General features: G+C 55.4%; 2 protein-coding genes and 1 long non-coding RNA gene across 18 annotated transcripts in view; 1 reads left to right on the forward strand and 2 right to left on the reverse strand.

Moving 5' to 3' along the window:
* LOC116448567 overlaps positions 1–7,628 on the forward strand; it is a 30,892-nt gene extending 23,264 nt beyond the window's left edge. For 4 of the 16 annotated variants that reach the window (XR_004242041.1, XR_004242017.1, XR_004242040.1 and 1 more), the window contains 2 exons: positions 1,743–2,039; positions 3,665–7,628. The gene's annotated coding sequence lies outside the window, so the exon portion shown is untranslated. The other 12 variants (XR_004242018.1, XR_004242022.1, XR_004242019.1 and 9 more) reach the window with 12 other exon arrangements.
* Positions 7,629–10,055: 2,427 nt separating this feature from the next.
* Positions 10,056–14,547, reverse strand: LOC116448931. Its single transcript, XM_032119992.1, has 6 exons — positions 14,541–14,547; positions 14,441–14,481; positions 14,293–14,331; positions 12,941–13,067; positions 12,440–12,546; positions 10,056–10,962 (listed from the first exon to the last, which is right to left on the reverse strand). Exons 1-6 carry the CDS (start codon positions 14,545–14,547, stop codon positions 10,504–10,506), a joined length of 780 nt encoding a protein of 259 aa, XP_031975883.1. The 3' UTR covers positions 10,056–10,503.
* A 146-nt stretch (positions 14,548–14,693) lies between these two features.
* Positions 14,694–21,200, reverse strand: LOC116448573. The gene is made up of 3 exons (XR_004242048.1): positions 21,115–21,200; positions 14,822–14,875; positions 14,694–14,728 (listed from the first exon to the last, which is right to left on the reverse strand). It is a non-coding gene; the product is annotated as an uncharacterized LOC116448573 (long non-coding RNA).
* Between the last annotated feature and the right edge of the window lie 2,826 nt (positions 21,201–24,026).

Consider the following 24,026-nt stretch of genomic DNA (forward strand, 5'->3'; position numbering starts at 1 on the left):
CCCTCCCTGTCTCTCCCAGCCCCCCACCCTCTTTCCCTGCTCCCCTGTGCATCCCCGACCCTCCCACCCCTCCTTTCTCCCCCACCCCTCCTTTCTCCCCTCTCCGTACCCCGCTCCCCAACCCGACTCCCCTCTCTTCCCCCTCCTCTGACCATCATCCCTCCCCCTCACCCGGCCTTTCCCTTCCCCCCTCGGTTCTCCCCAAACCACCCCGACTCCTCTCCCTACCCCATCTCATCCCTCCCCTTTCCCTCTTTCCCCCGCAGCCGCGGGACTCGGGGCGCCGGAGAATAAAGCCCAGAGGGCCGGAGCCCGGCGCCCCTGCCCTCGCTGGAGCCCCACACGGGCCGGGACCGCTCGGCGGGACCCCGTGGAGTACAAAAACAGCGCCGGGGCTCCGGCTTTCCACACATCACACTGGGGATCCCCTCCTCAGGAGGGGTTCCCGGGGGAGTGGTGGGTTTCGGGGAGGGTGGTGGGTTGGGGCGGGCCCCCTCCTGAGGAGGGGGTCCCGGGGGGGGTGGGTGGGTTTCGGGGAGGGTGGTGGGTTGGGGCGGGCCCCCTCCGGAGGAGGAGGTCCCGGGAGGGGGTCAGGGGTGGGCCCCCTCCGGAGGAGGGGGTCCGGGGAAGGGGGGTGGGGCGGAGGGGGGACTTTCCCCCCCTCCAGTCCCCGCCCCGCCCGCGCCCGTAAATGCCGGCGGATCCGCGCCCGCTCCGCTTTGTGCGGTGGATGCTCATCCTGCTCATCCCGGGCTGCGGCGGGACCGTCGTTCGGAGCGCTGTGCGGAGCCCGGCACCGGGGGCTGCTCCCGGCGCTGCGCCGAGCCCGAGGCGCTGAGGTGGGACCGGAAACGGGACCCGGGCCCGAGGATTCGGGGCTGGGTCCTGTCGGTGTCTGCTGGGGGTCCCGGGCCGAGCCGCTTGTCTCTCGGCGGGCGGGGTGCGGCTCCCGGGGCCGGAGAACTGAGGTGGGATTGGGGATGGCATTAGGGATCGGTATCGCCGCGGCTGGGAAGAGCCGCTCCGGGATTGGCGCTGGGGCCGAGCCCAGCGCTGCCGCTCCGGCTACGGCCAGCGCGGGGCTAGGGTCCCGCCGGAGCTCCGGCTACGCTCCCGCTACGGCCGCGGAGAGCCGGGGCCGTGCCGGTGCCGGGCCCGCCGGGAGGGCGGCGCTTCCCCGGAGCAGGCGTTGGATTGCGGCTGGAAGCGGCCGGGGCGCGGGGACCGCCCGTGCCCGCCCCGGCACCCCCAGAGGCCGCCGCTCCCTCAGCGCCGCCCGCCCTGTGGGGCGCCCCCTGGCGCAACCGGAGCGCCGGCGCTCCCGGCCCGGCCCCGCCCGCAGCCCCCGCGGGGACGCGGAGCTCCCCCAGCCCCGGCACTGCCGAGGCCGCCGCACCCTCTGCGCACAGCAGCGCCCGCCTCCCCCTGCCCCGGGGCCGCTCCCCCGGGGGCCTCCCGCCCGCCGCGCCCCCGCCCAACGAGCGCGGCTGCAGCGGGACGAGCCGCTCCCCCGGCCCGGCCGCTGGCGCCGAGGCCGCTGCTGCCGCTCCTGCTCTGACTGTGCCCGCTGTGGCGCCGGGGCCTCGCCGGGGCTCGCTTGAGCCGCTCATCCCACAACTGCCGCGTGAGACCTGATGCTCTCCTTCCTCCCCTCCCCCCGCTTTCTCTGGGGCTTGCACGCTCCAGTGCAAAAACCTCTGGCTTTAAAAGGCCAGTGAAAAATGTTTCTTCTTTATTTCCAGAGCACAGGACATCCTGAGTGGGAATGGATACACAAGGACCGCCAAGTCGAACCCTTATGTGAATGGCTCCTCTGGCGATTGAACCCACACCTGGCCATTCTCAGCACCCTGCTCCAACTAAGCCAATCTCAGCTCCTGGCAATGTCCTGCCTGGGAAAGGAATGCCAAGTGCCAGCAAGGTTCATTCCTATGCAAATACAGCTCCTTTTTTTATGCTAATGCTGCTTTACACACCAGCCCCTGCAATGGCCACAGGGCAGACCTCCATGGCCAGCACCTGATCATGGAACAACACAGGTGAGCAGTTGTGTGACAGCACTGAACTCTTCCCATAACCCTGATTTCCTGCCCTTTCTAGGATTTACCCAACAGCTGTAAAGGTGCTCGTTCCATGGCCCTTTCCAGGGAGAAATGAGCAAGGTAAGTCCTGAGGGTTCACTTGGTCTACGGCCAAAGCTCTTCTGGAGAGTGTCAGGGTTGCTCCTGCCTGCAGAGGGGCCTTTCCCACAGGTGAGTGTTCACAGCCCAAAATCCCAGGGGCTGCTGAGGCCGGGCCAACTTTTCCGGCCCAGAGCTGCACACAGCTCTCAGCGACTCCTGCTCCCTGCCAGGAGTGTTCCTTGGTGCTCCCTCCGTTGTGTCCCAGCTGGCAGGGAATGGGGGGAGGGAGAAGGCCGGGAGCCCCAGGAAGGGAAGCAGCAGCTCTTGTGCTTTGGATTTGCAGAGAGGAGCTGTGCCTGCAGTGTCCTGCCCGTGGCATGCAGCGTGCCGAACACGCATCCCAGGAACGGGCACTGGGCTGCCTAGGCAGCACTGGGATGGACATGGATAAAGGGCTGCCCGTGGCCCCTTGGCCAGGGGCCGCTCTGAACAAGCACCCGGAGATGCTTCAGCCCCGACAGACCCCACTGACACCCCAAAAATACCCCAAGGAACAGCTGGCACTGGGGAATGTCGGCACGGGCTGTTTGCAGAGGGGCTCAGACAGCAATTCCCGGTGCTGACCTCCCACACACCTGCCAGGTATGTCCCAGCCACCCAAAATGCCTTCCCTCCCAGCCTGAGGATATCATCCCTCAGCAGCGTTAAAGCCAAGGCAAGCTTCCCCCACAGCAATGAAATGCCAAGCAATGCCCTCAGAGGTGCCTTCAAATGAAAGGTCAGAGTCAGAGAAATCGCTTTGGATTGAGTTGGGAGATTTTGGGGAGCTAGCTGGAACTGCACAACTGATGGAAAGCTTTCCCAGGTGGCTCCCACTGCAGGCGCCCTGAAGGCGGGGATGTGCATCCCTTTCCCGAGGGGAAAAGAACTTGCAGAGGCCACTCCTGAGGCTCTGGAATGAAATCAGCTCCTGCAGGGAGAGAAGGGCACAGGGGCTGCCTCAGCACGGGCTGGGAGCGTGTCCAGCCAGCGCCTTCTCCTGCTTTAAAATATCACCTGGAGCTCCAGCTCGGGGGGTGCAGGCAGCTGAATTCCAGGGAACTCTGTCAGGTGCCCCCAGGGACATGGGGGGGCTGGGGGATGAGGGTTACAAACAGCAAATTCTATGGAACATGAAGCTGTCCTTGCCCTGACCCTGCTGAGCTTCCCTGGAAGCTCTGCTGGTTCCTGACACACCTGGTGTTAAATAGGCAGCTCTGCATGGGAATATCCATGCTCCAGGAGGCACTGGGAGGCTATTCCAGTGGCAATTCAGCAGGGAATTCAGGGCTTTGGGTAGAATTCATCTGAACTAGCAAAGCTGAACCCCAAATCTGGGCACCACACAGGGAACAATCTTTGTGCTGCCCTGGCAGCCAAAGCCCCTGGGCTGGGAAATTTCAGCAGGCAAATGGATGGAATGATCCAAATGCCAGCATCCCCCAAAGGGAGAATGCTATCGCCTCCCTTTGCTCCCAAAGTGTCCACTGTGTTCCCCACAGGTGCCCTGGGGATGCCAGGGAGGTGCCTTTGCCCACAGTGCCTTTCTCCTGCCCCTCTCCAGCCCGAGGCCTCTTCTCCCTTCCCTGCCAGCTGCTGCCAAGGAAGGAGGACACAGTGAGTCCTGAGTTTACCTCAACATAGTCCTTCCCTCACCTTGAGATGACCTGAGATTTTACCCCCAAAATGTCCCCATCTGTCTCCTTCTGAGTTCCTCATTTTTTACAAGGAAGCATTCTTTCTCTGCTCTGGAGATTACCACAAGATTTGCCCCCAAAACTTTCCCCACCTGTCCACTACCTCTTTCCTCATTTCCACCTCAATCTTTTCATTCTTTGCCCTACAGATGCTTTCAATTTTTACCCCTCCGAACTTCCCTACCTGTCCATAACCGATTACCTCAGTTTACCCCATCAAGTGCATTCTCTCTGCTACAGATCACCTCAGATTTTACCCCCAAAATTTTCCGTACGTCTCCACCACTGAGTACTTTATTTTTACCTCCAAATACTCATTTTCTACCATGGAGATTCCCTCAAGTTTTACCCCCCAGATTTACCCACCTGTCCACAGCAATTCCCTCAGTTTACCTCAGGATGTTCCTGCTCTGTCCTAGAGATGACCTCACATTTTACCCCCTCAGTTTTCCCTACCTGCCCAATTCTGATCACCTCCTTTTTACCTCAAAACACGAGTTCTTTCTTCTACAGATGAACTCGGATTTTATTACCAAAATGTCTATTTTGTCCCCTGTACACTGACTAGATTTTAAAACCAAAACCATGCAGGTTATGTGTCTTACCCCCAAAATGTTCATTCTGTCCCCTACAAATTAGCTCAGATTTTTTCTCAAAACCACTTATGGTTCCTACATAATTACCTCAGGGTTTGCCCCCCACATTCTACCTCATCTTGACTACTGATCACCTCATTGCTTCCTCAATATGTTCATTCTTTGCCCTACAGATCTTCCCAAGTTTTACACCCGAAATTTCCTTGCCTAGCCCCAGTGACTGCCTCAGTTTATGTCAGTGGTCACACTCTCCCTAGAGATTACCTCAAGTTTAACCCCCAAAATTTTCCTTACCTGTCCACAACTTATTACCTCATTTTTACCTAAAAAGATTCATTCTCAACCTTTAGATTATTTCAAGTTTGACCCCCCAAAATTCCCCTACCTGTCCACTACTGATTCCCTCATTCTTCCTTCAATATTTATTTCCTTTCTACCATGTAGCTTCTATCAAGATTTACCCCCAAAGTTTTCCATCTGTCTACTACTGCTTACCTCATTTTTACCTCAAAATGTTCTTTCTACAGCTTATTTAATACTATTTTTACACAAGTTTCCCTATCTGCCCACAACTGATTCCCTCATGTTACCTCAGTGTGTTCATGCTCTTCCCTAGAGATTAGCTCAGATTTAGCCCCCAAATTTTCCCCACATGCTCAGTACTCATCACCTCATTTTTCCCTCAAAGTGTTCTTTCTCTACTCGTGAGATTTTGTCAAGTTTTGCCTCCAAAATTTTCCTTATTTGTCTACTACTGAGTACCTCGTTTTTGCTCCAAAATATTCATTCTGTCCCCTACAGATTACATCAAGTTTTACCCCCCAGTTTTTCCTTCCTGTACAATATTAACTCTCTTCCACCCCAAAAATGTGCATTCTCTCCCCTAAACATCACCTCAGCTTTTCCCTCAAAAATGCCACCTCGCTCCCCTCGACATCCCCTCCCATTTTCCTACACAAACAATTCTTGTGTCCCCTCTCAGTCACCCCAGGTTTTCAGCTAAAAATGTCTCCTCTGTCCCCTCGAAGTTATCCCAGGTTTTCCCAGTGAGGAGCTGCAAGGAATTCAGGCAGGGCCAATGACACCAGGGAACAGCTGTAAATTCAGAGGCAGAGAGAGAAGATCTACCAGGAAAGGGGAAAGGTTCAGAAAACATTTCTGCAATCAATTAATTAATAATTATTTCCAGTTCCCCACTGAGAAGAACACAACCTCACAGCTGTTAAGGCCTGACAGTTCCCTGCAGGGAGAGCTCAGCACATGTCCACAGAGGCAATCCCAGCATCTGCAAGAAAGAAAGAAGCAGCAAAAGGTGATTGCTTCTCTTTCAAAGTTATTTCAAGTGCTCACACCCAAACCAACCTTTGCTCTTGATTTTGGCCGGGTGCATCGTGAGTGGTGGGCACAGGTCATGTCATCCATGCTGATGTGAGTGATGCTTTCTGGGGGAAATCAGCTGATTTCCAAAGTTCCCTTCCTGCCCCGTGCCTGATCTGCACAGGAGAAAACCTCTTCCAGGAAGGGATTGTGCTCCCTCTAATCCCATTTGCCCAGTCTGTTCCATGGGGATATTGCCAGCCTGGGGCAGCAGAGGCACACGCAGCTCTCAGCACTCTCTGCTCCAAGCACAGCTCTGGGCTCCTTTGCAGACTGCCTCTGCCGTGGGGTTTTCTCCAGGAGAAGCCAAGGAATTGCTCATGGAAGGGTGCAGATTACATTATCCCAAAGGGAAGCAAAGAATAAGTACTCCAGGAAGAGCCCTTGGCATCTGCTGGGCTGAGGTGGGAAGGGGACATTCATTCCCTGCAGGGCCAATACACAACAACCTCCAACCCAAAGCACTGACTGGCAGGTGGGGTCTGACAGCACCACTCTGACAAACCTCCTTGTCATTCTTCCCTGCAGTGACTTTTGCAATCGAACTCTGAAGCTGACAAGCCCAGAAGCTCTGTCCATCCACTCTGGAACGAAAGGATACTCCCAGGGATGAGGCACATTGCCAGCAAACGCTCCCAACACAGCCTGGAGGCACCGCTGGAGCTCGGGTGTGGGGCTGGGAAGGGCTGCCAGGAGCACGCAGCCCCCAGGTGGGGTGGCAGCGGCAGCAGCAAATTCCCACAGGCTGATGGCACAGCAGTGCTCACGGGAGGTGCAGGGTTAATTCTGCTCCCTGCCCTGCCCCATCCCCGCAGGAAATCTCCAAGGGGGAGAGAAACTCTCAGGGTGCCCAAAATGCAGCATCTGTCACCCTGATCCCGCTTCAACTCGGCTTGGGGGGCCAAACTCCTCCCACAGGTAAACACTGAGCTGACCTGGTCAGTCTCAAACACAGCCCCAGTTCTCACCTCCAGCCTGCTCCTGGGGCTGCTGCCACATTCCTGACAAGGAGCCCCTTTGGACAGGGCTCTCTCTGTGTCTCAGGTGCTGGGCACTGCAGGGACCAGGGCAGCCCCCTCTGGGGACAATTGGGGATTCATCCCACACTACAGGCAGGACCAGGGGCCCTCCAGTACAGGCTGGTGGGGCCAGAGCCCATTGGGTTTGGCTGCTCAAACACCAAAGCTTTTGGCAAAGATGGGACAAGTTAAGTGGGTTTTCCTGTCCTGAGAGAGAGAAGAAATTGTTGAAATTAAGCATGGAAATTAAGTCCACTGTGGAAGTCAAAGGCTCCTGGCTTTCCCACTCCTGTTCTGATTGCTCACTAGAGGGTTTTATCCATTAAAAAAATGAGGTGGCAACAAATAAAAGAGCTCTTTTTCAACATTTTTCCCCTACTTACTTTCATACATAAAAAGGATGTCCATTTTTTCTTAGTGCATTCTTTGCCTAATTTTAACAGAACTGTTTTCCTTCCAGGCCCCACTTGTGGGTTCTTCAGTCCTTTGCCATCGGACTTCGGACAAAGGAAGAGAAGGATCTGCTCCACACGGGTGTCATCCTACGGGGAACACCCCCTGTACCAGCCCCAGCCTGTGCCAAGCACACTGCCTCACTCTCCCCATTCTGGATGCTGGCTCCAATCCAGTCTGAGTTTTCCCCTGTTTTCCATGTCTAAGGACAGGAACTTGTCCTGGTCAGGGTGTAAGGCCTTAAACTGCACCTTGATGTGGGGGGCTGGGACTGGGATTCCAGCAGGGAATTCATTGTTTTACAAATAAAAATTATTCCAGGGAGCTGCTGCTTTACCACACAATGTCAGCAAAAGAGAGAAAACACCAAAGGTGTATCCAAAAACAAGGATTAAATGATTCCTCCTGCTTTTAGTGGGATCAGGGCTTATGCTGCCCTGGAATGACAAAGAACTTCTCCCTCAGCCCCCTAGAGAGCCCTCAAAAAGCCAAAGTGCAGCAGGGAAGGAAGGAAAGGCACCTGCTGGGGACAGCACAGGTCCAGCTGCTCATGGGGACTGGGAATGAGTCCGGAGCCAAAAGCACCTTCCCAGGCTGGAGGGGCTTGCTTAAAGCACCACCTCTGGGAAGCAAAGGGCTATGGAAGAAATGGAGTGGGAATTTACAATAATAATCATAATGTATCAGGAAAGAGCAACAACAGAAGCAACAATCATTCCAAGGGAGCAGGAGGGATGCTGAGCTTTAAACAAGGTTTGAGTGAGGCAGCAGCTCCTGGGAGGTCTAACCCACAGCTCCAGGTCTGCGCTTCCAGGAGCACTGCAAGCTCCTACTGCCCAGGCCCTGGCTTTGCCTCCTGCCAGTACTTGGCACCTCGGGCACGGTTGGGTGCGAGTGCTCCAGTGCTGCTGCCCAAGGGAGCAGGAAAATGGCCACTAAACCCCTTCCCACTGGGCTGGCTCCGAGCTCTGCCTGGGGAAAACATTTGGCACCCCTAGCATTTCAATGCAATCAGTTTCCATCACTTTGAAGATGCACTGAATAAACCCAGGGCACATAAGTAAACCTCTCCCCATAAGGACAGCCCCAGGGAATACGCAATTATTCCTATGCCTGGCCAAACAAACCAGCAGCCAGGTTTTGGGGAGAGACTCTCCTTCCCTGGCTGTGAAACACTTGCAGAGGCTTTGGAGTTCATACAAGCTTGTCAGGATTTGGATACTTCATTTAAATTCCATTCAGATACTGGCATGGAAGTGTCCTAAAGGCACCTCCACTCAGACTTTAATTTTAAGCCCTCTACCACCAAAGAATTTAGATGTTCTTTTCTTAGGAACACCCCACCTCTGCTTCTCTAGATGTCTCCATGTGGGACATAAATTAAATGTAGACAAATTTTAGAATGCAGCTTCCAAGTCAAGTTACCTGCTAGGAAATTACTCCAGCTCTCTGGCACCTTGGGCTGTTTTAAACACAGCCTGGCCCTTCATGGCTGAGGCTCTGAGCTACACAACTTGTGAGCTGGCAAGTAGCAGCAGCTGAGGTCTCATCCCAGCTGTACACAAAAACAGGGAGTGGGGGCTGCACTTGGATACATGCAGGCAGGGTTGGGCCCCTTCTGAAAGCTTCAATCCCTGTTTTTCAGAGATTCAATCAGGGATAATGACATTTTCGCAAAGCTCTCTTAAGGCACGTGAAAACCCGAGTAAGAAAATGGAATCAAACCCTTTGTTCCACTGGCCTCACGCCCCAAATTCCAACGGGACAGACAAGTCCCTCTCCTCACAAGGCAACGTCTCCTACCTGGATCTGTGCCTTCCCCAGTCTTTGGTGGCCGCTGTCTCCATCCTCCCACACCTCCTCATCTTCCTCCTCAGCAGGCCTGGCTTCCTCATCCTGCAGAGCAAGCACAGGGACACTCACCAGCCTGCTCATCCCAAACCTCGGCAGCAGGGATGGACTGCTGGGACCCCCTGGACAGTCACCCCTCTGCTGGGCACCATCCCTGCTCTGCAGTCCATTCCCGTTCCTGGCCTGGCATCTCCTTTGAACGGGACGTTAAACCACAACCACTTGCTCTGCTGGGTTTTGGGACATCAGAGACTCCCCCCCAAGGCAGTGGACAAAGCTCCTGTTCCCACACCCTCTGCCTCCCAAAGCCCTGCTAGGGCCAGGCAGAGCAAGGGAAACCCCTCAGTTCCTGCTGAAAATTTCCTCTTGTGCCCGTAAACCCAGGGAAATCGTGGCTGCCCCATCCCTGGAAGTGTTCAAGGCCAGGCTGGCCGCAGCTTGGAGCACCCTGTGGATGGAATGAGGTGATCCTTAAGGTCCCTTCCCACCCAAACTATTCTGCCATTCCAGGATGAGTCTGTGATCTCTCCCTGCGTTTATTTTGCATCGTTTCCTCTCTAATCTGAATTCCCAAATCGAAATGATTTTTTAAAGAAATCATTTTAAATTATCCCAGGAATAAAAAGGGGTGCATCAAACATACAAGAATCATTCCTACCTCCATCAAATCATTATTAATTGGAAGCCTATTTCCTCATCTCTGTCCTTAGTTTTCCTTTCCTAGGAAACCTTATGATCCCACAGTTTCTCCAAGAAATTTACTGGGATTGCAGAAAGGTTTGCTTTGTCAGGGAGGCAGGGGGGGTTTACAACACATGTTCCTCTGCATCTTTATCCTTTCACCAGCTTTCCCCTGTAATGGTGCTGCAAGAGAAGTTCAGAATTACTAGAAATTGATCAGGTTCACCTTTTTTCCTCATTCTTTTCCAACTACTTCAAAATTCTTGGAATTATCCTCAAATGAGGCCTAGCAAGCTACTGTGAAAACATCAATCAGAGGAACATCTTGAAAAGAGAAAACCACATCCAGCAGCAGCCAAAACAATGCCATTGCTATTCTTACCTGGTCTCCAGGTGCTCCTGCCAGAGCTCCCAACACCCACTGCCATTCCATGAGGGTGAGGAGGCAGTTTTGGACGTGTTCTTTGCCACGGGATGGGATAACAGAGCCCAGAGGGTCTTTGTGTCCCTTCCAAGCCACCCCATGATTCCATGATACCATCAGCAGCTATACCAATTCCATTCTGGAAAGCCCAGTTCCATTCCTCCCATCAACTCAGAATTTCTCCCTTCCTCTCTCTGCTCCACATCAGGCATGTGTTGCCACGTGCCACAGCCATGGGATGCCTCAGCATTGCCTGGGAATGCCACTCAAGGCTGCCCTTGTGGCCTCAGCGCTCCAAAATGCCCAGCTGGCTCCCGTTCCAGTCGGGAATGTCCCAAACAGCAGCGTGGGGTGTGCCCTCTGCCATCCCACCATTGGGGCAGCTCCCATAGAATGTGACCGACTTACTGGGTTTGGAATTCCTGGCTTAAAAGTCAGATGGTGGAATATCCTCTCCTGGGAATATCCAGAAGACCAGAAGGCTCCCTGGAAGCCACAGGTCAGGGACAGAGTCAGATGAACGATCCTGAACTGGTTTTCAGGGGATGCATCCCCAGCCTGTGGTTGCAAAAACTCCAGAGCTGTTCCTTCCCCTTGGGACAGCCAGGGAAAACATCCCCAGCATGGATTTCTGACAGGAAAAACCTCACTGCTCCAGGCTACTTGGCTCCTCCCAAATCCAGGCCAGCACTCCAACAGGCTCTAAAGACAAAACAACAGCAAAGACCATCTCAGGGCACACGCCACGAGCTGGGCGTCACATTCCTCACTGGAACTGGGCTGTTCCCACATCCCTGTGACAGTCGGGAGCATCCCCCATTCCTCGCTCTTCCATTCAGGAGAAAGAGACAACAGAGCTGTCAAACAGCCAGTGTGTAACCCCAACAATCCAGGGAAAACCACCTTGCTCTGGGGAGAAACATCATGCCCAGTTATGGAAAAAACCAAAGAGCAGTACTGGAAACACTCCCAGGCATGGAGGCTCCCAGCTCCGGAAATGCAGCTCACAGGCTTCTTCCCATGGGAACTCCAATCTTGCCCGGGACTGGGCTCAGGGAGAAAGTCCTGCCCATTCCACCACTCTGGCACAGACACCCCAGGAAGGTGTCCCTGACCATGGCAAGGGGCTGAACAGAATGGTCTGTAAGGTTCTTCCCAGCACAGACCATTCCAGGAGTTTAAGGTGGATTTGAGCAGCTCCTGGGGACATGAACACCACCCACACCTCCCACCTGGCTCAGCCCAGAGTCTATCCAGCACTCACAGAGAGCTGCTGGGAGCTGAAATTCTCCCTGCTCCCCCTGCCTGGGAAACCCTGCCTCCGGCTCCTGGGAAAGAGGAGCTGCATCCTGCTGGGTGCCCCTGGCTCTGGGCAGCTGCCGCCTTCAGGCGGGGGGATGGCTCGGGCAGCTCCGGTGACTGTTCCACCTCGATGATTTTGTGTTTTCCTGCATTTCCCTGGGCTGGAGGGGAGCAGAGGGTGCGGTGGGAGTGCAGGAAGGCAGCGGCGGGGAGGGCAAGGAGCGCGGCCGGGCACCGCATGGCGCAGGGGGGCTTCTGCTGGCAGTGGAGGGGCGCGACCCATACGGAGGCGTCCCCGCCGCTGCCGGCCACTGCCCACGGGGCTCCTGCCCGCCCCCGGCGCCACTGACCCCACACCCCGTGTCCCCACACTGGGAACCACCATGGAAAATCATGCTGGAACCTCTAATCCTGAGCCCGAGCCTTGACCTTTTACCCCCTGACCTTTGACCCCTTGACCCATTCCTTGACAACCCGACCTTTGATCCCTGACCCCTGACCATCCACCTTTACACCTTGAGCCCTGACCTTTGACACCCCCAACCTTAGCCCTTTGACCCTTACCTTTTGACCCATGACACCTGACCCCATGACCTTTGACCCCCCCTGAGCCCTGTGACCTTTGCCCCAACCTTCTACATGTGACCTCTGTGCTTTGACATTGACCACCTTGACCTTTGACCCCTGGACTTTGACCTTTGATTCCCTGACCCCCCAACCTTTGCCCTGACTTTTGTCCCTTTATCCCCTAACCTTTAACCCACTCTACTTTATACCCCTCACTGCTATTGCTGCCTGGAACCCCTCACTCCTGCTCTACACGCCCCAGCCCCCAACCCGTACTTGTCACTCTCCAGCCTGCAGATGTCATCCCTACCTTTTTGGTGTGGGGCTTGGCCTCCTCTGAGGGTTCCAGGGTTATCCCAGCACCAGGGTTACTGAGCTGTGCTGCAGTGAGGGTTCCAGGGTTGCTGCATTGTGCTGCTGGTGGGGGGAAAATGGTGCTGTTAGGGGTGGTGTAAGGGCTGGTGCACTTTTTCCCTGTATTCCTAACCTCCACTGTGTACTCTCCACCCTGTTAGGGAGGCTGTTTGTTTGGCTGCACCCAAACCTTGGCGATGAACATCGCCTCACAGACAGGACGGGACCAAGGAAAAACAAAACCCAGATGGGGGAAAAAAAAACCTCACAGCTGGCTGTTTTCTTATTATAAAGTTAAAAATCAGTTGAAAAAACTGAAAGGCAAAAATCAAACACACAAGGTTAGAACCAGTCAACACACACGCTCTCACAGACTGACACACGCAGACACAGACAGACACACACTCTCACGGACCGACACCCCTTCTTCAGCTTACACACTGACTGCAGCCCTTACTCACAACACTCCACTGATGAAGACGCTTCAACACATCTTCCAACTGCTGCTCCCTGACGTGGAAGGGCAGATTCTGGGAAAAGCGGTAGCATCGGTGACTGCAGGGATCGGAATCGGCCTTGGGGACCTGCAAGACAACATGAGGCAGTCTACAAGTAGCTGACAGCTCGGAGTTATCCCCATACACCAGGCCCATAAGTTTTCTACACAAAAGCCCACAGACAAGAAATGAACCACAAAGCTTTACAACTGTTCAACCCAGCCATGACTCTGCGTGCCAGGGCAGGGTAGCTCCAAGTGTAAGCACACCAAATAGAAGCAAAGATGACACGAGGACTTGAGATAACTCTCCAGAAGATAAATTCTAGACCTGATATGCTTTGAGGCAATGGAACCTATGGAACTACCACAGTGAGGAGGGTCTAATACACTTCATTGAGAAGTCCATGGCCCATGAAAAAAAGATACTACCAAAAGTGAGAAGGAAGATGGATGAGAACATCTTGTGTACTTCTTCTGCTCTCCAAAAGCAAAACTGTAAAGATGCCGGAATGAGCCCGATCCGGGAAAGTACGCGAGCAGAGATCCCCACTGCCGCTACGGCTCAGAACGAGGCCGATAAAGCACCGAGACGTAACAAAGCCCTGTGACACAGGAGAGGATGGACACAAACTACAGAACACAGACACAAATGACATAACACAGACACGAGCTGAACCTGCCCAGCAATGGGCACAAGATTGCTAGAGCAAGATGAGCCAGAGGCTGGCGATGCCAAAGGAAAGAAGGCTCTATGGCAACAGCACGCGACAGTGAAACATAACTCCTTCCAAGAAGCCAGTGCCAAAGCTGCTAAGAGGATGCTTGAGAAGCTCAGCAGGCCTAGAGAAGGAGGCAATGACTGCCAGGTGATACAAAGGGATCCCTAGGGAAGGACTCTGCCACCAAAGGCTGAAGTGACGTTGCAAAACGTGACCAACCAGCAAGTGGCCAAGATGCCCACGGGCAGCTATGCCAGCGAGTAGGTAAAATGGAGACCGTGGCAATCGTGCCAGACCCGAAGGCGAGCTCCTCGGGCAAAAAGATCCACGATGACGTCGAGACTCAAAGGCCGATGACAGAGATGGGTGGGAACTGCCCTGCCCAGCAAAGGCTCAGGTGATGCTGAGGAGAAACCCTCTCCCTTTACTTCCAAGGGGCCCTCCCACAACAGCCCTCTCCTCTAAACTAACTTCCAGTTGCCTCCTGGAACTCCAAAGGTCTTTCCCTTCTCCCAACCATTGCTCCCAACACTTAGCTTTCTGAAGACAAACGGACAAAATCCATCCTTGACAGGAAAAATGCATCAGCACCTCAGATGTCAATACGTTCCCCACGGTCCGCTTTGGCAGCTGCAAAAGATGGAGAACAACGAGAAAATTCAGCCTCTGACAACACACGCCAAAAGAGACCCCTTCCGCAAGGCCCCCTCCCTCGAAACTGCCAAGGCTCATCGCTTACCTGCTCTCTCCAAGCTTCAGCTCCACACCTGCTCACGGTACCTAAGACAACAAAACAGAAAACGTCACTGTTGCCCTCAAGAAGAGCATCCCCGGGCTACTCCACATCACTGCCCCAGCTCACCTCAAATCTTGATCTGACTCTGGAGGTGGCCAGGACAAACCTGCACAATGAAAAGGGACACGCTCAGCACGCTGCCATAGACCGCTGGCCTATCAGCCACCCCACCTAAATGCCAACTCACCTGCTCGCCTCTGTCCCTTGGCACGCCCAGGGCGGCAGCAGCACCTGCAGAGAAGCAAAGCAAAACCACACGAAACATGCTGAGAGACTGTGAAACCACAGCCTCCCTGCTCCAACTGAAGTACACCACACCTATACCTTAGGCTTGCACCCTCCAGCATCCGGGGCCAGGACATCCTGCAAGTGGACCACCTAAAACAGACAACAACGGATGCTTAGAGCTGCACCAAAAATTGAGACCGAGGCCATAACAACTCATTCTGTCCACCGGTCACAGCTCACCTCGCTCCATCGCCCTTGACTGCCAATATCCAGCATTACTTCCTAAAAAAAAAAAAAAAAAAAAAAAAAAAAAAAAAAAAAGACATGGAACAATGCTGTAACATGGTAGCATGACATAGCCCAGCAGGACTGCAGAGAGGGGCAGAGAGGGAAAGCTGGCCAGGATCTCGTTCCCAGCCCTGAGCAGGGGCTTTACTGGCCTGACTGTCCTGTACTACCCGAGCTCTGGGGACAATGAACCAGGCTCAGTCCCTGCCTCACCACGGCCACCGTGAAATTCTGGCACTGCAAGAGTCAGGGGAGGTTTCAGCAGTCATTTCAGCAAGGTCAGAGCTGCTCCCAGCAAAAGCTGTTCTTAGACTACTCCTGCCAGAAGAACTCAGAGTACCTGCCACTGCAGGATGTTTGTGACTTCCAGGTGGAGGAGAAGGGTGGAAACAATCCAAGATGAAGACAGAATGATGAACACAACAAAGAGGATTTCTGTATGCTCTGCACTGTTTTGTCACGTTCAGCCCTTCCTGGGCTGTTCTCTGCTTGTTGTTCTCAAGATCAACATCTCCGACTAAGGGGGGGTGATGTGAATTCCAAGGAAGTACAATTCAATTCTCCCCTAGATCTTTCCCTAAAGTACAAGATACTGATTCACCTCCCTTCCCACCAGAGTCAATCAAAGAGAATCCAAAAACGTAAATTATGATAATGCGGAATCTGGTCTCCATTAGAAAAATTAATGTAGTATTTTTTATCAGAGCTTTGGTTAAATGTAACAATGCAGGAAGTGCCTGTGCTCAGGTTATTGGAGAGTGCGAGGTTTTCTCACCGCATCAGCCCTGTCAGCTGACAAATGTGGGTGTGCACTAAGGCACAAAGCACCGACGTTTGCACACTACAGCTGGAATCTGCTATCTCCGTGTGCAGACACAACCACTGCTCATTACAGATAAACCCACAAGGGCTCCTCCAACACTGACTTAACCTGGGGAAAAAACAGCACTAAGAGGAGGAAAATAAAAAGCATGGGAGTAGTAGTTTCACCCTGACCAGCTCCATGAGATGGGCAGGAATCAGAGGATCCCCTGAGTAACTCTGAACTTGCTTTTCCTGGTCACCTTTCACAGAATCCATAGCAGCAACCCATGGACATCCTGTGTGTAGGTTTATTCCAAAACCCACTCCCAGAAACATGAGGATATTGCACCTAAAGCTGCCTCTGCCAGAGGGAAGCAAGAGCTGGGGCTGGGAGAGGAAACAGGCAGGAACTTGCTCTCAGGAGAGGCAGCACGTGGGCTGCTGGCACTGCCAGCAGGAGGACGCAGGTGGGAGCAGGTAAAATTCCAATACAAAATGCAACTGGGGAATGTGACGGTGCAGAGGCTGTAGGTTGGCAGTCTAAGACTTTGGGGTTTATCACAGCTCTGTGAAAGCACCGAATTTCGCCAGCAGGTACCATTCATCCTCCTCAGGACAAGCTTCCAAGAGTTCATCTCTCAATCTGTGCCCCAGTGTGGGCCAAGTGCTGGTGGAGCCTGGGCTGGCACCCCGAGCTCTCACCCCCAGCTGGCACCCCCAGGGCTTTCCAACGTGCCACTGCCACCCAAGCCACAATGGTGGGCCCAGCCACAGCTGGGGCCTGACGAAAGGAAGGAATGAGGAGGGACTTAGGACACAATCCTGCCCTTCAGACAGGCAGATTTACCTGTGCTCCAGTCTCAAGGGGGCTCTCAGTGGATAACTCAAGCATCCCGCGTGGGACACTGGGGCCAAGGAGCAGCTGGAGGCAGCTCTGTCACCTGGGCTACCTGTGTGTAGCCATATTTAGCAATAACTGAATTGATTGAAATAAAGGGTAAAAGCTTGACTCAGCCTGTAACTTTCACCTTTCTTTCAAGTGCAAAAAGAAGCAGAAAAATCCATTCATATTGATGCTTTCCCAGTATGTGTCTTTCAGATTCCCAGGTGTTCATCCCCTCACAGAGTTTTAGTGCTGACACAGAAGAAAGTTCTTTGTGTGCTGCCAGAAAAACGAGATCTCTCCCATTTTTTATTTTCACACCTAAAGTATGAAAACATTATCATCACACAGAAGAGTTCTGCACACTCTCCTCTGGGCAAGGGGAAGATTCCCTGATAGGCAGATTCCAATCCCTCCTGTCCATATTTATATCCCTAAGGCCTCAGGCCCTCTGTAGGTAACCACGGGGTTCCCAGGTGAGAGGAGTCACTGTGAGAACAGAATTAAACCCCAAAGCATCTCTGAGGAGACAGCGCCTGACTCTGGGAGTGCCTCCCTCTCGTGTGGAAGGTGTGGGTTACTCAGGAGTTACTCCAGGAGTTCCTACTCTGCCCAGGCCAGGCCTGCTCCGGACACTCCCCGTGCCCTCAGAGCCACAAACCCAGCTCAGGGCTGGGCTCAGAGCTCCAACACCACCAGGAATGAGCACTCCCTGAGCCCCCTGCCCTCCCAGCCCTGCTCTAGGCTGGGCAGGCACTCAGGGGCTCACTGACACCTCCAGTGTGGCTCTTTAAAGGTGGTGGCACAGGTGCTCCGCAGCAGACCTGTGCGAGACCCAACTTCTCCACGGGCAAAGAAGAACCTCCCAAAGCAGGTGACACAAAAAAGCTCTGGTGTGGCCCAGGGACTGCTCAAGGTCACAACCAAAATTAGTTCTGAGCTCAGGGTGGTGTCACTTCAGTTCCCTGCCACTGCTGCCACTTCCTGCCACCTTCAGCTTTTGCTCCAGGCACCAAAATATGAATTTTTCAAGGCCAGACCATCTAAACTATCTGAAATTGCAGCCTGGCCGATCTCGGGAGCTCCCAGACTCACTCATGAGGATGAAGTGACAGACCAGCAGTGAGCACTTCTCCCTCTTCCAGCCAAGCTGTGAATTGCTCCTCCCTCAGCTTCAGCAACCACTTTTCGTGCCAGTTCCTGAAGAGAATCTTGTGCTGAACATCCATCACTTTTTCAATGCAGAGCATTTGGCTTCATCCTCAAGCCCTAGAAATACTCAGCTAAACCAGCACTAAAACCTGATTAAACTCGCATCCTGCACAGCACAATGAACTTGGACTTGGGCAGGAATCAGAATATCTGGGAATGAAGAGAACCCAAGAGCTCGGAGAGGTTTGCTTTGCCCTTGTCCTGCCTTGGGCTCCTGGCTCTGCCCCAGCAGTTACAATAAGCAGAGCAGTGACCTCCCCTCCCCTCCTCATCAACACAAACCCCCAAAAGCAGAGTTTGTCTCTCTCAGACCCACCTTGAGCTGTGTCCGCAGGAACAACAAGGGTGTTGAAAGCAGCAACCCCACAGGACGAGGTCTTGGTGGGAAGGGACCTTAAAGCCCATCCAGTGCCACCCCTGCCAAGGGCAGGGACACTTTCCACTGTCCCACGCTGCTCCAAGCCCCAGTGTCCAGCCTGGCCTTGGACACTGCCAGGGATCCAGGGGCAGCCACAGCTGCTCTGGGCACCCTGTGCCAGGACCTGCCCACCCTCACAGTGAAGGATTTCTTCCGTGTATCTACTCCGAACTGAAGTTTAAGTATCTAAGCTCAAGTTTAGTTATTGCTGAGCCTCTGCTGAAGATAACTGTGACACCATAGTAGGAGAGAAAGGAAATAGGCCTGTAGAACAGACCACAGGCGAGTAACAAACCGAAATGATGTGGCCAAAACCAGAAGAGAAACCTCAGTCACCAAAAACTCCAGTCTATTCCTACATCCTCACCCAGGGGGACTCCAAACACGACACCGCAACTCATGCTTCTCCCAGCTCCACACACACATTGCTGGGACCTCTTGGAAGCTGCTCGAGCTCTCTCCACGTGCCAAATCTGCCCATGGCAGAGGTGCTGCTTTCCTGGCTCAGCTCCCAAGACTCAACTCTCAGTATTTCCGCCCTCAATACTGTAAATTTCTGGTGATCTGGAGCAAAGATTTCTGGCTTGCTGTGTGGCTTCTCACACAGAAACTGACCCCAGGGGCTCAGTCTCACTCTCTCCGCGTTTGACACAAGTCATAAAGCAAGAACTGCAAAGGCATTTTGAGGCAGTATCAGGGGCCTGAGACAGCTTTTGAGATCAAAGTTGAAATCTACTGTTTTCTTTCATTGCTGTTAAACTGTACTGGAGTCCTGGGGGCACTTTTGGGCGCCACAATATAAAAAAGATAAAAATCTGACAGCATCCAAAGAAGGGACATGGGGATGGGGAAGGGTGTGGAAGGACCATGAAAGAGCTGCTGAGGGCACTGGGTTTGTTCTGGTAGAGAAGTGTGAGGTCAGAACACATCGGGGCCTACAGCTCTGATCTCCGCTCCCTGGGACAGGGACAGGACCCAGGGAGCAGCTGGAGCAGGCTCAGGCTGAGATCAGGGAAAGGCTCTTCCCCCAGAGACTGCTGGGCACTGCCCAGGCTCCCCAGGGAATGGGCACGGCCCCGAGGCTGCCAGAGCTCCAGGAGCGTTTGGACAGCGCTGCCAGAGATGCCCAGGCTGGGGTTGTTGGGAGGTCTGGGCAGGGACGGGGGTGGGACTGGGCGATCCCTGTGGGTCCCTTCCAGCTCAGGATATTCCAGGATTGTCTCACTCCCGAACAGGGGAGAGTCTGCTCTCACACAGAGCTGCAAACACACTGTGCAGGAGGCAGCAAATGACAAAAATTGACATTGATACATTAATAAAGCCAAGATATTAAGCAAGCCAAAAGATAAATTTTCCCTTTTGCTCCTGACCAACAAGACCTGTCCCAGTCTCAGCACAGCCACTAAGCAACTCCAGTGTGACACCGGGACTGTCTCACACCTCGAGGCCGACACACAACAGCAGCACAGCGCCAGGAGTTTAATCACGTTTCCCTCATTAGAGGAGACAATTAAATGACCGCTCAGGCGCACAACCACTCCTGCAGAGCGCTTCACTAGACCCCGTTTTGCAAGAACTCCCCCAGGCTGCAAAGCCCCATTTGCCAGGGACCTGAGAGAAGAATTCGGTAGTTTTAAAGGAATGTCAGGAACTAGGAATACACCTGAGAGGAGTTCAGTAGCTGGGAGGGAGCCCAGGTGACAAATGAACACACAGGCCCCAGCAGAACCAGCTCATTCCAAAGACTGGCACTGAGGAAGGGCCTGGGCAGTCCCACAGGGGCAGGTGGGCACCTGCCTGCCAGCACTGGGAACACGGGAATGCTTCAAAGCACCGGCACTCCTGAGAAAATGACCAAACAAGGCCGTAATAAGGCGAGAGATGAGCTGGAGGGGGCACTGGGTCCCACACCTGCCCCTTTTCCCTTTCCACTGTACAGCATCTGCCCAGGCTGTGAGCGAGCTTTGGCACAAGCACTCAGTTCTCCCCCAAAATCCACTGAACCACTTGCTCATCTCCCGAAGAGAATCACAGGCACAGCACTGAATGCACCGGATACCCGGCTTACACCTCTCAACACTTTCTCGCTTTGTTTTGCTCATTGAAAAATGGCAAAAAAGGAAAAAAGTCAGCCCAGAGCCCAGGAACGTTAAGTGACTTTTACAAAGTCCAACACAACCCCCCCAAGGATGAGGCTTTACGCAACAGCCACCCGCTCACTCCGGGACGGGATTGTGTCCAGACCCGCGACTCTTCCCTCACTGACCTACGGCAGCAGCCGCCCGAAGCCAATTCCCCGAGCACGGCAGCCCCGCGAAGCCGCCCAGAGCCGCCGGCCGCCCCCAGAGCCCCGCAGCCCGTGCCGGTGCCGGCCCGCTCCATCCCGGAGCGGCTCCGGCGCCAAACCGGGAGAGCAAAGGGGAAGGAACAAAGCCCTGACAAAGCCAATGACCGGAACAGGATTCAATCCATCAGCGGGGAGGGCAGCGCAGCGGCCCCGCCGGCCCCGAGCCCGCCCCGAGTCCCCGTTCCAGGGAATGCCCCGGGTTGCGCTGCCCGGGGAGGGACCCCCGCCCTCCCGGGGTGTCCCCCACCGCGGGGCGCGAGCGCGGGGAAAGCCGCGGGTCCCGGCGGGAGCTGCGCCCGCAGCGGCCGATGCCGCCCTCGGGCCCGCCGCTGCCGCCCAGGGGGCGGCCGGGATGTCCCGGGAGTGCCCGGGGCGGGGACGGCGCGGCCCCGGCGCCGCCCCGGTGCCGGCGGGAGGCCAGGCCCGGCCGCGCTCACCTGTGCTGGCCGCTCCGCTAGGCCCGGACTATCTCTTGGCTGCCGCCACCGGCGAACGATGGAGGAGCCGAGGAGCCGCCGACGAGTCACGGAGTGCCGAGGGGCGGGGGGCGGACCCGGCCCGGGGGAGGGAGGGGAGGGCGGCTGCCAAGCGGGCGACCGATCCGGAGGGGTCCCGGCGCTCCATGGCGGGCCGGCGCCGGGCTGGCGGCTCGCAGGGTTCGGGCAGGGCCGCGGCTTGGCCGGGGCTGCGCTGGGCCCGGTCTCGACCCCGACCCCGATCCCGATCCCGATCCCGATCCCGATCCCGATCCCGATCCCGATCCCGGCCCCGTCCCGCCTGGCGCTTCCCGGCGGCCCCCGCCCCGATCACGTGACGCGCGGGGAACCACGTGACCCATGCGGAGCACGCGCGTAGGGGGCGTGGCGCGGGTCAGGCCCCGCCTCCCCGCGGGACAGACCGGGACAGACCGGGAAACACTGGGACAGACCGGGACACAGCGGAACGTGTGGATTCTTATGCGGGTAATGACCACGGGTGCAGCAAAGAGGAGCACGGTAACGGAGAACATGGAGATGAGAGCCACCCGGCAGTGCTCCTGCTTGTGTGAAGGGCACAGGGAAGCCACTGTGGGAATGAGAATGATGGGAACGAAGAAGGTCAAGCATTGAGCACCCCACAGCACCCACATCATGGGATTGGGAAGGTCACAGCGGCAGCAGAGCTTGCAGAGCTTTTCCATGTCCTTTTTGGCGCTGATGGCTGTCATCCAGAAGAGCACCCAGTAGCAGGAGAACGCTGACACCAGGTAAAGGAATCTCACGTACATCAGGGGCATGACAGGAGAGCAGGACACATCTTCCAGCAGGAAGAGCAGGGCAGAGGGGACCGCAAAGAGGAGGAAGATGAAGTCGGTGACAGCCAGGCTAAAGATGCTGGCAGTATGCCCTTTCCATCTGAGGAGGCAGAAGAGCCCCGTTCCCAGCCAGCCCACAGAGACAGATGAGCAGTGTCACACTGTGTATGGCCACGTCGGTGACACGTCGGTGAAATGTCTCTGCTGCGACCTGCCTGGGAAAGGAGGAGGGAGAACCTGGTGCAAAGTAAAGGGGAGAGAAAGAGGGACAAGGCTGGAGCTGTGGAAGGAAGCGGAGATGGCCAAGAGGCAGCTGAGCATTTTGCTTTCCAACTCTGTGGGGGGAAAGAAAGCGCTGTCAAATCCATCCAGGAAAACAGAGGAGAAATAGCAGGTGGTGGAAATCGCCGGCAATTTGGATTCAATTTGTCTGTCTGAACTGCAAACGCCGACAGACACCGAGCACCGCTGGACGCCTGCTGGCGTTGCGGTGTGTCCTGCTCCGGCTGCAGCCCGCCTGGCGAGACCCCCAGCAGCAGCTGCCCGGGGGCTGCGGATCGGGCAGCAGCCAATCGGAAGCATTGCAGCGTGCGGCAGCCAATAGGAGCCCTGGCTACTCCGGCAGCCAATGGAAAGCGCCGTTTCCTGAGGGACCAGGCAAAGGTCGAAGCCCCTCACAGCTGCTTCGTTTTTTGGGACATTTGTGGAAAGCTCGGAGTTCTTTTTTTTTTTCTTTAGCTTGCCTTTTCCAGGACAGGAGGGATTCCGGCGCGGGGGATATCCCGCCTCGGGCGCTTCTAGGCGGTTTTGAAGCGGGGGGAGCCCACCGCGGCAGTGGCGGGAAAAGGGGGTGCGGAGTATAAAAGGGGGCGCCGGCGTCGCGGCCCCTCAGTCGGGGGGGCGGCGGCGGCGGCGGCAGGAGCTCCGCGGGCTGGCCCGGGTGCGGGGACGCCGCCCTGTGCGGCCGAAGGCGCCGGCCCTGAGGCGCGGGGAAAGCGGCGTGGCAGTCGCGCATCGGCTCCGTCATCGGCAGCGCCGCTTCGTGCCGGTAGGGAGCGGGAGAACGCGGCGGCGGGCGGTGGGTGGTGAGTGCCGTCGGCGAGACGGGGCTTGGGCCGCCTGCGGTGTGCGATCTCCCGAGAGCAGCGGGGAGGCCCCCGGGGAGCGGCGGCGAGCGGGGCGCTGTGGGAGCCGGCGCATGTCCCCGAATGAGCCGCCCGGCGCAACGCGCGAGGTGCCAATGAAATAAAATAGAACACGGTAAAGTGCCATAGAGGAGCCGCACCTAGAGGGCTCTCCGCCCCTGCCCCGTGTCACTAAGAGAGCTGCACCCCGGGACCGTTGGGGCAGCGCTGCTGGTTAAAAAGGGGCCCGAAAAGGCTGAGAGGTGTAAAGGGAATAAAATGCTGAGCATGGTAAAAGAGGTACAATAAAGGTACTGCAGAAGTGTGGCCGCTGCCCCGTGTCACTAAAAGAGCTGCACCGGCGGGACCGTCGGGGCAGCGCTGCTGGTTCAAAAGAGCAGCACGGAAAGGCTGGGAAGTGTGAGTTGAATAAAATATTGACAAGAGGAAGTGTGAGCCGAATAAAGTATTGACAATGGTCTAAGAAATATTGTAAAGGTACTGCAGCAGGAGTGGCCGCTGCCCCGCATCACTAAAAGAGCTGCGCCGCTGGGGCAGCGCTGCTGGTTCAAAAGAGCAGCACGGGAAAGGCTGGGAAGTGTGAGCGGAATAAAATATTGACAATGGTCTAAGAAATATTGTAAAGGTACTGCAGCAGGAGTGGCCGCTGCCCCGTGTCACTAAAAGAGCTGCACCGAGGGACCGTTGGGGCAGCGCTGCTGGTTGAAAAGGGGCCGGGAAAGGTTGAGAGGTATAAAGGGAATAAAATGCTGAGCATGGTAAAAGAGGTCCAATAAAGGTACTGCAGCAGGTGTGGCCGCTGCGCTGCGTCACTGAAAGAGCTGCACCCCGGGACCGTTGGGGCAGCGCTGCTGGTTCAAAAGAGCAGCACGGGAAAGGCTGGGAAGTGTGAGCGGAATAAAATATTGAC

Source organism: Corvus moneduloides, chromosome 10, assembly GCF_009650955.1.
Source record: "Corvus moneduloides isolate bCorMon1 chromosome 10, bCorMon1.pri, whole genome shotgun sequence".
NCBI classification, from domain to species: Eukaryota; Metazoa; Chordata; class Aves; order Passeriformes; family Corvidae; genus Corvus; species Corvus moneduloides.